This window comes from Mauremys reevesii, linkage group 9 (genome assembly GCF_016161935.1).
Source record: "Mauremys reevesii isolate NIE-2019 linkage group 9, ASM1616193v1, whole genome shotgun sequence".
NCBI lineage: Eukaryota > Metazoa > Chordata > Testudines > Geoemydidae > Mauremys > Mauremys reevesii.
Window position 1 is genome coordinate 35452113 of NC_052631.1, and position 15950 is coordinate 35468062.

Below are 15950 nucleotides of genomic sequence, written 5' to 3' on the forward strand. Positions count from 1 at the left end.
TGAAGCATTTATCGTTTACGAGAACTGGATGTAACACTGAAAAGAGGAGCGGCTGTGGGGGTTGGGGCAGCAACTGATGTGCACTGGGGAAAGGGTCAGTGTGTATTACAGATGCCCAGTCTACAAAGGATATGCATCTTTTGCAACCCCACCTACAGAACCGTGACTCTTTAGCTCCAGCAGCAGAAGCTCGTGCTTTTAGCTCAGGAGGTCCGACCTCACTCAACCTCCAGTGGGTGGACCAAGATGGCAGCCATCGCATACATTGGGGCTTGTCCAGGGTTCAAACTGATCTGTAACTGATGCTCACCATTGGGTTACATAGGGGCTGAGGAGGCTTCCTAAAGTATGCAGAAGAACCAGAAAGAAGCTTTAGGACAGGCAAGTTTTTCCTGCCAAACTTCCCAAGGTCCAGGAGACAAACTCACTGAGTCACTTTGCTGTCTGAGTTGTAAGGAAGTACATTGGATAGAGCTGGTTAGAAAATTATCTGAACTGTTCCTCGAAAAGGGGCTGGTTTTCAAGAATTTCCCATTTTGAAAAGGTTTTGGAAAAAAATAATTTCGAAATTGTCAAATTATCCTGTTGTGATATTTTGAAAATGAAAAAGTTATTTGAAATTTTTTGTTTAAAAATGTAAGTTAATTTATAGTTTATTAAAAAAAGATTTAAATGAATTTTGAAATTTATTTATTTTTAAATTTCAGTTAACCAAATATTTTTTTCAGATTTTTGATTCATGAAAACATTTGAGATTTTTTACTTCTCATCCCAATTTGGGACAGGAAAAAAATTTGAAATTCAAAAATTCTCTCAGGATGATTTCATTCCCACTTCTTGATTTTGATGAGGCATGTCCTCTCTGTCTGCTTCCCTTTGTGAATATGACAACAGTCGTGTCGGATAATTACTGTTTCATGATTGATTTGTTACAATTAGTGAATGTAGGAGATCTAGGCCTCAGCTAAGCAAAGTGTTTAAGCTCATGCCTGACTTTCATTTTGAGAGTAGTCTTTTTGATTTTAGGGAACTGCTGAAGTGTCTAAAGTTAAGCACAGGCTTATGAATCAGGGCCCTAACACAGAATAAGAAATGTGTGAATTTTAAAATCTATGAGTTTTGAGAGTCACGTGTTGTCAGATTCTGACAAATGTATAAAAGCAGCAAAGAATTCTTTCTTGCATCCGACGAAGTGGGCATTCACCCATGAAAGCTCATGCTGCAAAACGTCTGTTAGTCTATAAGGTGCCACAGGATTCTTTGCTGCTTTTACAGAACCAGACTAACACGGCTACCTCTCTGATACTTGACAAATATATGAGACAAATAGTGCTAGATCAAAATGGAACCAGTAATGACTGCATCAAAATATCAGTGTAGACCTGCTGAGCCAATCCTGTATATGTATTAATTTTCCTGGCCCACAAAGGTGTTTATAAAATGGAAAAAATGAGTGCAGTCTAAACTACGAATCCACTAGCATTGCTTCCATAATGACCAGCTTGTGGGAGTGGAATTTCTTTGACTATTTTACATTTGTTTTTGAGCAGCCAGTCATTTATTTCCGTACGTGAAGAAGCGTATTCAAGTCATAAGCCAAACAAGTACAGAACTGAACCCTATTGAAGTAGCTATTGATGAGATGTCCAAAAAGGTTTCAGAACTTAAACAGCTTTGCACAATGGAAGAAGTGGACATGATTAGACTGCAACTCAAACTTCAAGGAAGTGTCAGCGTCAAGGTATCAATGGCTCAGTTTTATGTTTATGTACCAACCACCTTTTTTATTTGGGTCTTTGCAACTCCAGAGTATTCGAGTCTTGTTCCGGTGCCCACTGCAATCAGTGGAAAGGCTCCCATTGACTTTAATGGGTGTTGGATCGATGCCTGACAGTGTTGTTATAATTAAGTCTGTTAGGGTATGTTGACTTTGCAATAAAAGATTCCTGGCTGCTGGACCCAGGTCAGCTGATGTAGGCTTGGAGGGCTCAGGCTGCAGAGCTGGAGCCCTGGCTCTGAAACCCTGAGAGGGTGGAGGGTGTTTTTTAGCCCGGCAGCCCGAGCCCCACAAGCCCAAGTCAATTCACCTGGGCTCTGAGACTTGGTGCTGTGATATTTTTTTTTTTTTGCAGTGTAGACATACCCTTAGTGTTCCTCTAATAAATGTTAAGCTTTTTCTAACCTGAACAGCCTAGCCATATTAAACTAAAGCCTGGCACTCAAATGAGCATTCAGATACTTTTTTAAAGAGAACCTTGTACAGGTCAGTTTATTGATTTCTTAAGTAGAAAAACTGGGATTAGAGAGAAGAGCATATTTGGCCCTTGTGATTCAGTGTGATTTGTTTTTCGACTACATTAGCTAAAATCCAGTGCACTGTTTGCATATGAAACTTTCTAAGACATTCGTTTATCTGGCACATGGGCCCAGATCCTCAGGTGGTGTAAATCAGCACAGCTCCTTTCATTTCAATAGAGCTATTCCAGTTTACACCTGCTGGGGATTTGACCTACAATCTAATTTTGGTATTTTTGTTAAACTGAAATACCTACCATAAATGTATTTGGAAAATGGCACCTCAGAAGATAAACAGTTGCTCTTAAGTCATTGATTCAGAACACGTGGAAGATAAATACCAATGTGTTTAGCTTTGGTTGGGAAATGCTTTTGGCACTTGCCTGAATGCAGCTTTGTGCGAGGCAGAATGTCTTTAAGATGCAGAATACGGAACGAAAGCTCTATTCATATTCACCCTGTACTATCCATTTGAAGTCGTCATTTCACGCACTGTAAGCACAGAAATTGACCCCGAGCCTTAAACAATGAGAATTATAAATTACAGTCAAACTGTACTGTTCTGCCCCCTAATCCAGGTGCTTTTCCCCCAACAGGTAAATGCAGGACCAATGGCATACGCCCGAGCTTTTCTTGAAGAAACAAATGCTAAGAAGTATCCTGATAACCAAGTCAAACTTCTGAAGGAAATCTTCAGGTAAACATTCTTGTTTTAAATATAAACGTTAGACTTTGTTTGGCTGGTACAAACAGATGAGAAACATTCAGTGATATGACATGAAATTAGGCAGAATGTTTTATGTAGAACTAGATAAAGCCACATCTTGCAATTCGTTCTTGGGTAAAACTTCTCTTGACATCTGGGTAAATCACATTGGCCTGAGAGCTCCTTGGGATTTATAACTGAGTGCCATAATTTGCCTCAACTAGTGTATAACTTTAAATTGGGGGCATAATATTTTTTCACTGGAGTTTTTTTTGCATAGATGTTCTTTGGTGTATGTTTATGCTTGTAGGCAGTTTGCAGAAGCATGTGGGCTTGCTCTTGAAGTTAACAAACGCCTTATTAAAGAGGACCAGTTAGAATATCAAGAAGAAATGAAGTCTCATTATAAGGATATGCTCAGCGAGCTCTCTGCAGTCATGAATGAACAGGTATTCTATTTTAACTTTTGGTGGTGGGGATGGAGGTGGCTATTTGATTCCTATGATGAATGAATACAATTAACTTCAGGGTTAATACAATTAACCACAAGTAAAATACTAATAATGCACACTGCAACCAAGAACAATGCAACAATTATTGTGCAAACTTATTTGTGCAGTTTGACCAATGCCACTCAATCCTGACCTGTATAATTACTGCTATATTATGTGTAAAGCTCTCTAACATCCACTAAAATTAACTAAAACTGCCTTTTATTCACGCCTTTTGTTGTTTCGGTGCTGCATCTGTGTGTGGACTCTTTTACTTTAAATTAAGAGCATCTTGTTTTGATTTATGTCAAGTAATAATTTATCTACAATATGAGATTCCACACAGAAACTGGAAGCAAAATAACAAAAGGGTGAATTAAAACCAATTTAGTTACTTTGGTGCATGTTAGTATGTAAACAGCTCTAAATTGCGCCTGGAAAATTCTCACACATGAACAGGTAATTGTACATGAAAAGCGGCTAACTGCACATATAAGTACCATTTGTATGCAGAGTTACTCAGTTTACATAATTATCAGTGTCATAATTACTGGCATCTAACAAGGATATTTAATGAACATCCCATAGACTCTGTGACAGCTAATTTATATTATATATCTTCACAAATAGGATGAATGATAACTACAGCTTGTTGAATAATATAAGAAGTGACTCATAAATATACTTGCAAATAAACATGGCAAATTTGCTTCACTATCATTGAGCCACATTCTCATGTGGTGCAAATCGATGTAGCTCTGTTAAAGTAAATGGAAATACGCTTATTTGCACCAGTTGGGAATCTGGTCCATTATTTGCTATGATTTGTTATTTCAGGATTCTGATTACCACTAGTTTATTTATGAAAATGTTTGTTGAACTCCAAACATTTCATAAGTTTTATCATATTCTTCAAAAAAGTCATCCAAAAGTGTTGTATTAAATTTAGAAGTGTTGAATTGTTTTTTATTCATGGTTCATGAGTCTCCTGTTTAAATAGTTTTAATCATCCAGTCACTCACCAGGCAAAATGAACAAGTTACTAGCAGTCCACAAACTGCAATTTGCATAAGATATTCAGGGAATACTTTTCTAATACAAATATGAACCTGAGTATGATTGAGCTGTAAGTTGTTTTTTTTTTTTAGTGAAGGCAAATACTGAGAGACTACTACATAATTACTTGTACGCAAAAAGGCTCTGATTTTTTCCAAGGGGTTTAGTAACACCAAAGCCTATGAGAGCAAAAGCCTAGATAGTTGGTTATTTCCTCAAAACCAAGATGTTTTGAAAATCTCTGTTAAAAAACTAACTAAAAATGTGTGTCTTCCTACCACCATCTTATCCAGTTTGCCTTTCCTACCTGACATGTTTCAAAAAGAAAGTCCTTTTGCAGCTTTCAATATTTTTCTCCCTGCCAGTTGACCAGTGTCTTTGGAAACCATTGTATCGTATTCTCACCATTGCGAAAAGATTATTTATGGGCACAAAACACCAATTCTCTGGAAAGTTCTTCACAATCTAGTTGCTATGTTCCATTAATAGATCTCTGAGAAATTTGTCTTTTGCTGTTGCAGAAATATAATTAAAGGCAAAAGAACAGCAAATATTTTGCTTTCTGAAAATCCAGCAATAAAACAGGAATTTTTCTTCCAGCTTTCCAAGCAATATGATTTTTTTGCACAGCTTGAGTCCTCTTGCATCCCTACTTCTGAGCAGAGAGCACCACCACCATACATTTTACACACTGTAAATTGTAGCTGAAATATTTATTTCACATTGGGAAACCTCGAGATGCTATCATAATGGTACCATGTTCTCTACAATGACATTATGGTCTGGTGTGTTGCTTATTGTTGTATTTGAGACTGTTTTGATAGCACACCCACTGACTGACTCTCTCATTACATATGCTCTTCTCTCTTTTTTTTTTTTTTTTTTTTTTTGGCAGCTCTGTCATGGTCCATGCTTATACAGCTTCTCTTCTTCCCTGTCTAACATTTCCCTCAATACTGTAGGCAAAAGTGGTATGTTTATTTTTCTTATGTCTATACTTTCCTTTGATGTCACGTGCTTTCACTTGCTGATTTTCTGTTTTACCTACATTTTATGTCCATTTAGTGTCTTGTCTAACTACTCGTGTTCAATCCAGCGAGGGGTTTGCGGGGGGAAAAAAGACACAATACATGTGCAGTCTGAGTTCATGAACAACCTTGGCACTAATGATTCTTGCACTGTTAGTACCATGGAGCTTAGCAGAAGGTGATATCCTCCTCAGTCTTTGGTGGGAAGTGCATTGTCCATGATACGGCATGGTAACCTGTTAATACCAAATGGATGGAGAAGGATCACATTCTGCCTTCCTTGCCATAAGGCAAGTTCTGCAATGATGGCTGGAGGAGAGGGTCAGGAACATACATCTTAGGAACTGCACAGAAAAAAAAACAGGTTTAAGCACAGCATTGTGTCTTCTGTTGCACAGGCAATGGGAGTTCATGCACAGACAGTAAGTTTGAGTCCGGGGAAAACGATGGCAGCTGTCTCACCACAGCCCCTGATGGAAGAGTGAGCAATGTTTTTGTATATGAAGGTGATTTGGAATTCCAGGGTGGGGAGGGGAGCGGGTGGAAGGGGATCTCAGAATCCTTCTGTACTTACTTTCTCTAGAAGCCTGGCATAATGAGAAATAATGTTTGGCAAATGCCCAAGAAGTACCACTGCAAAAGGCAAGGGGGAGGAGAAAACTTTTGAGTTGCCAAGGGGACCAAATATTACAATAAACACCTGTTTTTCCCTCTGTGTACTTGTTCTGCCTGTGTTGTTTAATCTTTATATACATATTTATTTTATTTCTAATTGTTAAAGATAATAGCCCTGTTCTGCCTTGAGACATATGTTCACATCTCTTATTGGCTCCAGGGAGTATGTGAGGTAGAATAGGGCCAATGATTATACAGACATGTATGCAGAGATACTGGCAACTGGTTTTAGGTAAAATATTCAGATTTAAGAAACCTATTCTGTTTAAATACGCCATTGCATTTTTGTGACGCCAAACTCAACATCTTTGTGCTACTTCATGAGAACCAGGAATGTAAGGTAAAACTGACCTATTTTTATTATTGACGCTGAGTGAAATAGAAAAAGTAAACACAATCAACATAAATGATAAATAGCAAAATAGGCTTCTAGGGCCAAATTTTCAGGTGCAATAGCAAAGTCATGCAAAATGCACAGTCACTAGTATGTACAAAATCTTTCTTTGCATGTCTGAATTGTGGGTGCTGAAGTCTGGGTTTAGATGCACAGTAACCCACGTTGCAGACACAAACACCCATTTGCATGCATAGATGCAGGATGTCATTTGTGCAAACTCGGCCAGATTCTGCCACCCTTATTCCCATTAAGTAGTGTCCTACTCCCTGACTAACTGAGGTCCATGGGTCTACTTGCAGAATAAAGTGTAAGAGTTTCAGAATCTGGCCCCCTTTTTGCAGTGCTTTCCTATTGTATGTGAGTTTTGTCCTTTACAGTCCTTTCAGATTTAATAATCTTGAGTGTAACAGAAGTAAGGGCTTTTCTTTTTTTTTCTTTTTTGTATTTTTTTTTTTTTGTAAATGTGTATGTTATGTCAAGATTGTCTCTCTTAATTTTTCTAAGCCTAAGTAATCATTATATGCTGGAGAATGCATATTTCATGAGTTCCAGGACAAGAGAAAACTCTTTTCAGTCACTCTTGTCCCCAAGATCAGTATTCATTAGGAACTCTGATGGTAGCTGATCCCCAAGTAACAAATAAAGTCACAAGAAGGAGTTTAGGAGAAATTCTAACTTCTTTAGCACAATTACTGCCAATATCTTTATTTTAAATTCAGACTTGATAAAGAAGTGTTGGCAAAGACAAGAAACACTGGTGATTCCTAGTGGCTTGAGCACTGGCCTAGGACTCAGGAGACCTGGGTCCTATTCTCAGCTTTGCCACCAAGTGACCTTGGGGATATTTAAATTGACTTCCTTTTCACTTCTTCATGTAGTCCTCGTTGAAAGAAGACAAGCTCTCAATCTATTATTATTATTATAAATACACCTCTACCTCGATATAACGTGACACGATATAACACAAATTTGGATATAACGTGGTAAAGGAGTGCTCCGGAGGGGGGCGGCTGCACACTCTGGTGGATCAAAGCAAGTTCGATATAACGCGGTTTCACCTATAACGTGGTAAGATTTTTTGGTTCCCGAAGACAGCGTTATATCGAGGTAGAGGTGTAGCAAAAGTAAATGTTGCTGAGACTAAAGTCAAATAGAAGTAAGTCTAATGAGTTTATAAAGTGTAGGTGACTACTCAATTTGGGATTACTTGAGAGTATTGTTGAAAAAACGTTGTTTAGGGAAGTATGCAATATGTTGATTGACAGAATGTAAGATATTCATGTTGAGGATTCCAACCAAGGACCCAATTCTGCCGCCTTAATTCGGGAAACCCTCCTAATAAGAGTGTGGCCTGAGTAATAACTGCAGGATTGGGTCTCCAAATGAAGTTAATTTTTTGAACTACAAGTTTCCTTTATCAAGCATCCAAAATAAATAATGCATTATTTAATAAACAAAAATATAAGATAAGTGAAAACAGTAAAAATTGTTGAAATAAATACTCAATGGATTCATTTTGTTTTCATCTGTTTCCTTTAATTTTTTTTTTAATAAAAAGATTATCCACAAGGAGGATTCAGCAAAGCCACAAGGAATGGAACGAACCTATTCACGAACCTTCAGTAGAACAAACACAGCCCTGCCAGGAGCAGTGATATCAAATCCTGATATTTGACTGAAACATCTTTGACTTTATGCATACCTCTGGAGGACACTTTTTTTTTTAAGTGTAAAGTGATCATGAACAATACAGTGAAAATGGATTGTGCGATATGGTTTTAATTTATTGGAAGTCTTCACAGTGATGATATTTTTTAAAACTGCTAGCTTGATTATTTTTTTTGTCCAACCCTGTATTTGTACATTTCCTATCTTTTTTTTTATTGAGAAGTCTTTATTAAGTGAGGCTGAATATGAAATTTCCATTGAACGTTTAGCTCCACAGCAAGCCCTAAGTTTGCTGTAAATGATAATATATCTAATACTAAGTCCTAGTATACATATATTTTAAAGGTCAAATGTGGGTGTTTTATAACATTTAAGTATGTCATAATTGTAAATAGAGGATGTGTAAAATACGTCATTTTTACAAAATTTAAAAGACTATCTTTTTAGTTAATTATAAGTGTACTAAAAATATGAATAACTTTTCAGATAAAATTATATTAAAATATTTGTGTATGTGTACAAAAAATGTCTATAAAGATTTCTCTTTGAAGACAGTGCATTGGTTTATAGAATTTTAGAATCATAGACATGTAGGAGGGAAAGGTCATCTAGTCCAGTCTCCTGCACTGAGGCAGGACTAAGTATCTACACCATACCTGACAGGTATTTGTCCAACCTGTTCTCAAAAGCCTCCAGTGATGGAGATTCTACAGCCTACCTTGGTAATTTGCTCCAGTGCTTAAGTCACCTTACAGTTAGGAAGTTTTTCCTAATATCTAACCTAAATTTCCATTACTGCAATTTAAGCTCATTACTACTTGTCCTCATAGGCGGCAGGTTTGTATAATTTTTGGTGGGGCCCAAAATGGTGGTGCTCCCGCCCTGTAAGCCGATATAAAATGAAGCTACAACGCGTCAGCGCCACAAGAGAGGCTACAAGGGTCAATTAAAAGTGGAAAGTCAGAAGCAGCACTTGCCTACTTCAATATACAGTATTATATTTTGTTGTACCTGTTGTGATGAAGTGGGAATGTTCTTAATATTTTCTCTGAATACTGTGTGGGTGCCTCAGTTTCCCCTGCAAGATGCCAACTGAAGGTGTTGGGGACAAAGAGATCAGGTGGCCTCCTTGTCCGGAAGAGAGACAGAGGCCAGAGGAGGGAGTGTCAGTTTGGAGCTGGCTGGGGAAATGGGGAGAGACTCAGAATTTGGTTCTGGGCTCCCCACCCCGCAAGATGGACCTGACCGAGGGGTTCTCTTTTCTGTACCAACAAGCTCTGTTTAAACTGTGTTCCCATCATCTAATAAACCTTCTGTTTTACAGTCTGGCTGAGAGTCACATCTGACTGCCGAGTTGGGGTGCAGGGACCTCTGGCTGCCCCAGGACCCCGCCTGGGCGGACTCACTGCGGAAAGTGCATGGTGTGGAAGGGCATGCTGAATGCTCTGAGGTCAGACCCAGGAAGGTGTAAGCTTCTTGCCCTGGAGACAGTCTGCTCAGAGAGGAGGCTCCCCCAGAGTCCTGACTGGCTTTGAAGGAGTGGTTCCAGAGCATCCCCGCATCTCCTTCCACCCCATGCACTTCTCAGAAGTCCACACAGGCACTAACACTCCCTCCTCTGGCCTTTGTCAAGAAGGCTAACATCATTTTGGGCTGAATAAGTAGGGGCATTGCCAGCAGATCGAGGGACATGATCATTCTCCTCTATTCAACATTGGTGAGGCCTCATCTAGAGTACTACATGCAGTTTTGGGCCCCACATTCCAAGAAGGGTGTGGAAAAATTGGAAAATCCAGTGGAGGGCAACAAAAATGATTAGGGGGCTGGAGCACATGACTTCTGAGGAGAGGCTGAGGGAACTGGGATGGTTTAGTCTGCAGAAGAGAAGAATAAGGGAGGATTTGATAGCTGCTTTCAACTACCTGATAGGGGGTTACAAAGAGGATGGATCTAGACTGTTCTCAGTGGTAGCAGAGGACAGAACAAGGAGTAATGATCTCAAGTTGCAGTGGGGGAGGTTTAGGTTGGATATTAAGAGAAACTTTTTCACTAGGAGGGTGGTGAAACACTGGAATGGGTTACCTAGGGAGGTGGTGGAATCTCCTTCCTTAGAGGTTTTTAAGGCCCGGCTTGACAAAGTCCTGGCTGGGATGATTTAGTTGGGAATTGGTCCTGCTTTGAGCAGGGGGTTGGACCTTATGACCTCCTGAGGCCCCTTCCAACCCTGATATTCTATGATACTCTAAACTGACCACCAAATTTAAGTTGCGTTTTTCCGGTCAGGTGAGGACGCTGGGGCAGGGCTAGGGATAAGGAACTTGGGGTGCAGACAGGCTGCCCCAGGGCTAGGGCCAAAGAGGACTCCCCTCCACCCTCCATGGCAGCAGCAAGCTCCAGGGGAGGGACCCCTCCTCTCCCCCGCAGTTCACTGCACATGCTCCTAGGGTCCCTCTCAGGTCCAGAAGGCCCACTTGGCTCCCCTATGGTGGGTACCGAGGGGGGAGGTTGCCATCACGTATGGCCTCCCCTGCTGCCACCCCTCACCATAGCCTCACTGGGGATGGGGCTGCCCCTGCCTCAGGTGCAGCTCCCATGGGCCCTGCTAGCTACTAGACTGGGAGCCTCCCGGCCAATGGAATGGGCTGGGCTGGGGGGCGGAAGGCAAAAGGGGAGATTGTAGGGAGCTTTGGAGGAGGGGAGGCAGTGGGGGAGGGGAGTGGGCTGGCACAAAGGGGAGGGCTCTTTGGAGAGGAGTGACAGGGGCACAGGGGTCATTGGGAGTCTCTCGAGGGGGCAGAGGGTTGTGTGGGTCTCTGTGGGGCAGGGGGCTGTGATGGGCAGAGCCAGCTGCAACCTGGGTCTGCTCTGCGGGGGGTGTTGCTATAGTCCCCTCAGGAAGCCCCCCCCATCCTGTGTATTTTATACCAGCCCCGGGGTGCCCATTGCTGCTCCTTTCCCCACCCACGACTCCATCTGTCTGTCCCCACATCTCCCCCGGCTGTGTCCGTCTGTTTGTCCCCACCAACCCCCCCACCCCGGCTGTGTCTGTCTGTCTGCTCCCCGCTGTGTGTGTCTGTCCCACAACCCCCAAGCTGTGTGTGTTTGTCCCCACCAACCCCCCGCTCCCCGGCTGTGTGTGTGTGTGTGTCTGGCTGCCCCCACAGCTCACAGGCTGTGTCTGTCTGTCTGTCCGTCCCCCCCCCCCTGTGTGTGTGTCTGTCCCCCAACCCCCTGGCTGTGTGTGTTTGTCCCCACCAACGTGTGTGTGCCTGCCTGCCCGCCCGCCCCCACAGCTCACCGTCTGTGTCTGTCTGCTGCTCACAATGGCTGCCCAGGGCTCAGCCGCTGCCTGTGGCTCGCTCCCCCTCCCTGCTGTGGAGGCGCGGCCAGGCAGCTCCGGCACCGCCCCCGGCAGCTCCCATTGGCTGGGGCTCCCAGCCAATGGGCTGGGAGTCCAGTCGCTCCTGAGGCCCCTCCCGGGAGCTGCTGCAGCCGCTGCGGTGAGTGAGAGCCCCGGGTGTTGCAAAGGGGGGACCCCCAGCACACGGCCTGGGGCCCAAACATTGGTGGGGCTGAGCCCAGCTCCTGGATTATTGGTGGGGCCTGGGCCCCACGGGCCCATATAACTCGCCGCCCCTGCTTGTCCTATCCTCAGCGGATAAGAAGAACAATTTATCACCCTCCTCTTTATAGCAGCCTTTTACTTCCTTGAAGACTGTTATCATGTCCTTCCTCAGCCTTCTCTTCTTCAGACTAAATAAACTATGTTTTTTCAATCTTTCCTCAAAGTTTTCTAGCCCTTTAATCATTTTTGTTGATCTCTTCTGAACTTTCTCCAGTTTGTCCACGTCTTTCCTGGAATGTGGTGCCCAGAATTGGACATGGTAGTCCAGTTGAGGCCTTACCAGTGCTGAATAGAGTGGAAGAAATACTTCTCATGTCTTGCTTACAACACTCCTACTAATACATTTGAGAATCATAGAATCATAGAATATCAGGGTTGGAAGGGACCTCAGGAGGTCATCTAGTCCAACCCCCTGCTCAAAGCAGGATCAATTCCCAACTAAATCATCCCAGCCAGGGCTTTGTCAGGCCTGACCTTAAAAACCTCTAAGGAAGGAGATTCCACCAACTCCGTAGGTAACCCATTCCAGTGCTTCACTACCCTCCTAGTGAAAAAGTTTTCCCTAATATCCAACCTAAACCTCCCCCACTGCAACTTGAGACCATTACTCCTTGTTCTGTCATCTGCTACCACTGAGAACAGTCTAGATCCATCCTCTTTGGAACCCCCTTTCAGGTAGTTGAAAGCAGCAATCAAATCCCCCCCTCATTCTTCTCTTCTGCAGACTAAACAGTCCTCAGTTCCCTCAGCCTCTCCTCATAAGTCATGTGCTCCAGCCCCCTAATCATTTTTGTTGCCCTCCGCTGGACTCTTTCCAATTTCTCCACATCCTTCTTGTAGCGTGGAACCCAAAACTGGACACAGTACTCCAGATGAGGCCTCACCAATGTCAAATAGAGGGGAATGATCACGTCCCTCGATCTGCTGGCAATGCCCCTACTTATACAGCCCAAAATGCTGTTAGCCTTCTTGGCAACAAGGGCACACTGTTGACTCATATCCAGCTTCTCATCCACTGTAACTCCTAGGTCCTTTTCTGCAGAACTGCTTCCTAGCCATTCGGTCCCTAGTCTGTAACAGTGAATGGGATTCTTCCGTCCTAAGTTCAGGACTCTGCACTTGTCCTTGTTGAACCTCATCAGGTTTCTTTTGGCCCAATCCTCTAATTTGTCTAAGATGATGGTTGCTTTTTTTGCAACAGTACAGACGCTCTCCGACTTACTTACGGAATGCCTTGCGTAACTCAAATTTTGCGTAAGTTGGAGACGTATCTCCGACCATTACACAGGAAAAGAAACCCTCCTATTTCTAGCTTATGGAACTTTTTCCATAAGTGCAGATTTGCATAAGTCGGGTCTTGCGTAACTCGGGTAACTCGGGGAGCGTCTGTATTACATTATTGACTCATATTTAGTCTATGATCCACTATAACCCCCCAGGCTCTTTTCTGCAGTACTCCTTCCTAGGAAGCCATTTCCCATTTTGTAGTGTGCAATTGATTATTTGTTCCTAATTGAACTTCGCAATTGTCCTTATTAAATTTCATCCTATTTAATTCAGACCATTTCTCCAGTTTGTCAAGGTAATTTTGAATTCTAATTCTTTCCTCCACCACACTTGCAACCCTTCCCAGCTTGGTATTGTCTGCAGACTTTGTTAGTGTACTCTCTGTGCTGTTACCCAAATCTTTTATGAAGATATTGAATAGAAGGGGACCCATTCCCTGCAGGACTCCACTCAGTATACCCTGTGAACTTCAGAAAACTGCTCTCTGAGTTTGGTTTTCCAACCAGATGTGGACCCATCTTATAATAGGTTCATCTATAGGCTATATTTCCCTAGTTTGCTTATGAGCAGGCCATGTGAGATTGTATCAAAAGCCTTACTAAAGTCAAGATATATCACATCTACCATTTCCCTCACATCTACAATGCTTCTTACTTTGTCAAAGGATGTTAGGTTGGTATGATATTATTTATTTTTGACCAATTCATGTTGTCTGTTACTTATCACCTGATTATCATCTAGGGGCATACAAATTGATTGTTTGACTATTTGTGCCATTATCTTTCTGGATATTTAGGTTAAGCTGAGTGATCTATAATTCCCTGGGTTATCCTTATTCCCCTTTTTACAGATAAGTATAGTGTTTGCCCTTTTCCAGTCCTCTGGGATCTCTCCCATTCTCCATGGGTTCTCAAAGATAATTGCTAATGGCTCAGGGATGTCTTCAGCCAATTCCTTAAGTATTCTAGGATGTATTTCATCAGATCTTGCCAACTTGAAGACATCTAACTTGTCTAAGTCATTCTTAACATGTTTAAATCCTACCCTATTTACATTGGTGTTCACTATGTTAATTGTCAGCCCACTGCAAATCTTTTTGGTGAAAACTGAAACAAAACGGGCATTTAACACTTCGGCCATTGCTAAATTTTCTGTTGTTGTCTTTCCTTCTTCATTGAATAATGAGCATACCCTGTCCTTGGTCTTCCTCTTGCTTCTAATGTATTTGTAAAATGTTTTCTTGTTACCCTTTTATGTCCCTAGCTAGTTTAATCTTGTTTCGTGCCTTGACCTTTCTGTTTCTGTCTGTATGTTGTGATACAGCATGGCCAGAGGGCATCAGGAGAGTGTTAGCAGGGAGCCTTATTCCCTGCAAGGGGTGGAAGGTTTGCTATAAATTAACTAGAGCACCTGAAGCCAATTAGAGTACCAGCAGTGAGTCACATGATATAAACCCCTGCTTCAGGTCAGACAGTGTGGGTTGTTGGAGCAGGAAGGTTTGGTTGGAGCAGAGAGCGGTTTGAAGGAGTTGAAGCAGAGAACAGTTTTGAAGAGAGACAAAAGGAAAGTTTGGAAGAGTGCTGCGGTGGGCTGAGAAGTCCAAAAACCCTAGGTAAGGGGCACCTGGCTTGTGTAGAAGGAAGGCAAGAAGCCCCTCCACAAGCTGAAGGGCAGGAGAGGGAAGTAACCCAGGGGAAGGAACCACCAGTACAAGTGTTTCACCACTAACTCAGGGCCCCTGGGTTGGGACCTGGAGAAGAGGGCGGGCCCAGGTCCCTCCCTCTCCACTCCACTCCTCAAGGACACTAGTGGGGTAATTAAAAATACCGGTTCAGAGGCAATCAATGGCGCCCTGAACCTTCCCCAATGAAGACAAAGTGCGAGACACAGCATAACAGTACTGGCAGTTTGCCACAATGTGCTTGTGTTGTTGTTTTTTTATATTCATCCTTTGTAATTTGACTTAGTTTCCACTTTGTTGTATGACTCTCTTGAGTTCCATGTCCTTGAAGATCTTCTGATTAAGACAGAGTGGTGTTGTCTTATACTTCCTATCATTCCAAAGCATTGGGATAGTTTGTTCTTATGCCCTTAATAATATTTCTTTTAAAAGTGCCAACTCTCCTGAATTGTTTTTTTCCCTTAGACTTGCTTCCTACAGGATCCTACGAATTCTCTGAGTTGGCTGAAGTCTGCCTTCTTGAAGCACATTGTCTTTATTCTGCTGTTTTCCCTCCTACCATTCCATCATTTCTCTATCATTTCATGATCACTTTCACCCAAGTTGCCTTCAAAGTCTCAACCAGTTCCTTCCTATTTGTCTTGTCAAATCTAGAACAGCCTCTCCCTTACTTACTTTCTCCATCTTCTATAATAGGGGTAGGCAACCTATGGCACGCATGCCGAAGGCAGCACGCGACCTGATTTTCAGTGACACTCATGCTGCCTGGGTCCTAGCTACCGGTCCGGGGGGCTCTGCATTTTAATTTAATTTTAAATGATGCTGCTTAAACATTTTAAAAACCTTATTTACTTTACACACAAGAGTAGTTTAGTTATATGTTATAGACTTATAGAAAGAGACCTTCTAAAAGTGTTCAAATGTATTACTGGCACGCGAAACCTTAAATTGGAGTGAATAAATGAAGATTTGGCGCACCACTTCTGAAAGGTTGCCGACCCCTGTTCTATAATAAAAAGTTGTCTCCAAATACATTCCAAG

The 15950-nt window shown here is 42.2% G+C and overlaps 1 protein-coding gene across 12 annotated transcripts in view; it reads left to right on the plus strand.

Moving 5' to 3' along the window:
* DOCK10 (dedicator of cytokinesis 10) overlaps window positions 1-8821 on the plus strand; it is a 188324-nt gene extending 179503 nt beyond the window's left edge. For 9 of the 12 annotated variants that reach the window (XM_039487216.1, XM_039487218.1, XM_039487221.1 and 6 more), the window contains 5 exons: window positions 1551-1741; window positions 2892-2992; window positions 3312-3450; window positions 5444-5519; window positions 8207-8821. In XM_039487216.1, the coding sequence (XP_039343150.1) occupies window positions 1551-1741; window positions 2892-2992; window positions 3312-3450; window positions 5444-5519; window positions 8207-8274 (575 nt within the window). In that variant the 3' untranslated portion in view covers window positions 8275-8821. The remainder of the gene's footprint in view (window positions 1-1550; window positions 1742-2891; window positions 2993-3311; window positions 3451-5443; window positions 5520-8206) is intronic. The other 3 variants (XM_039487219.1, XM_039487227.1, XM_039487228.1) reach the window with 1 other exon arrangement.
* Window positions 8822-15950: the final 7129 nt, after the last annotated feature.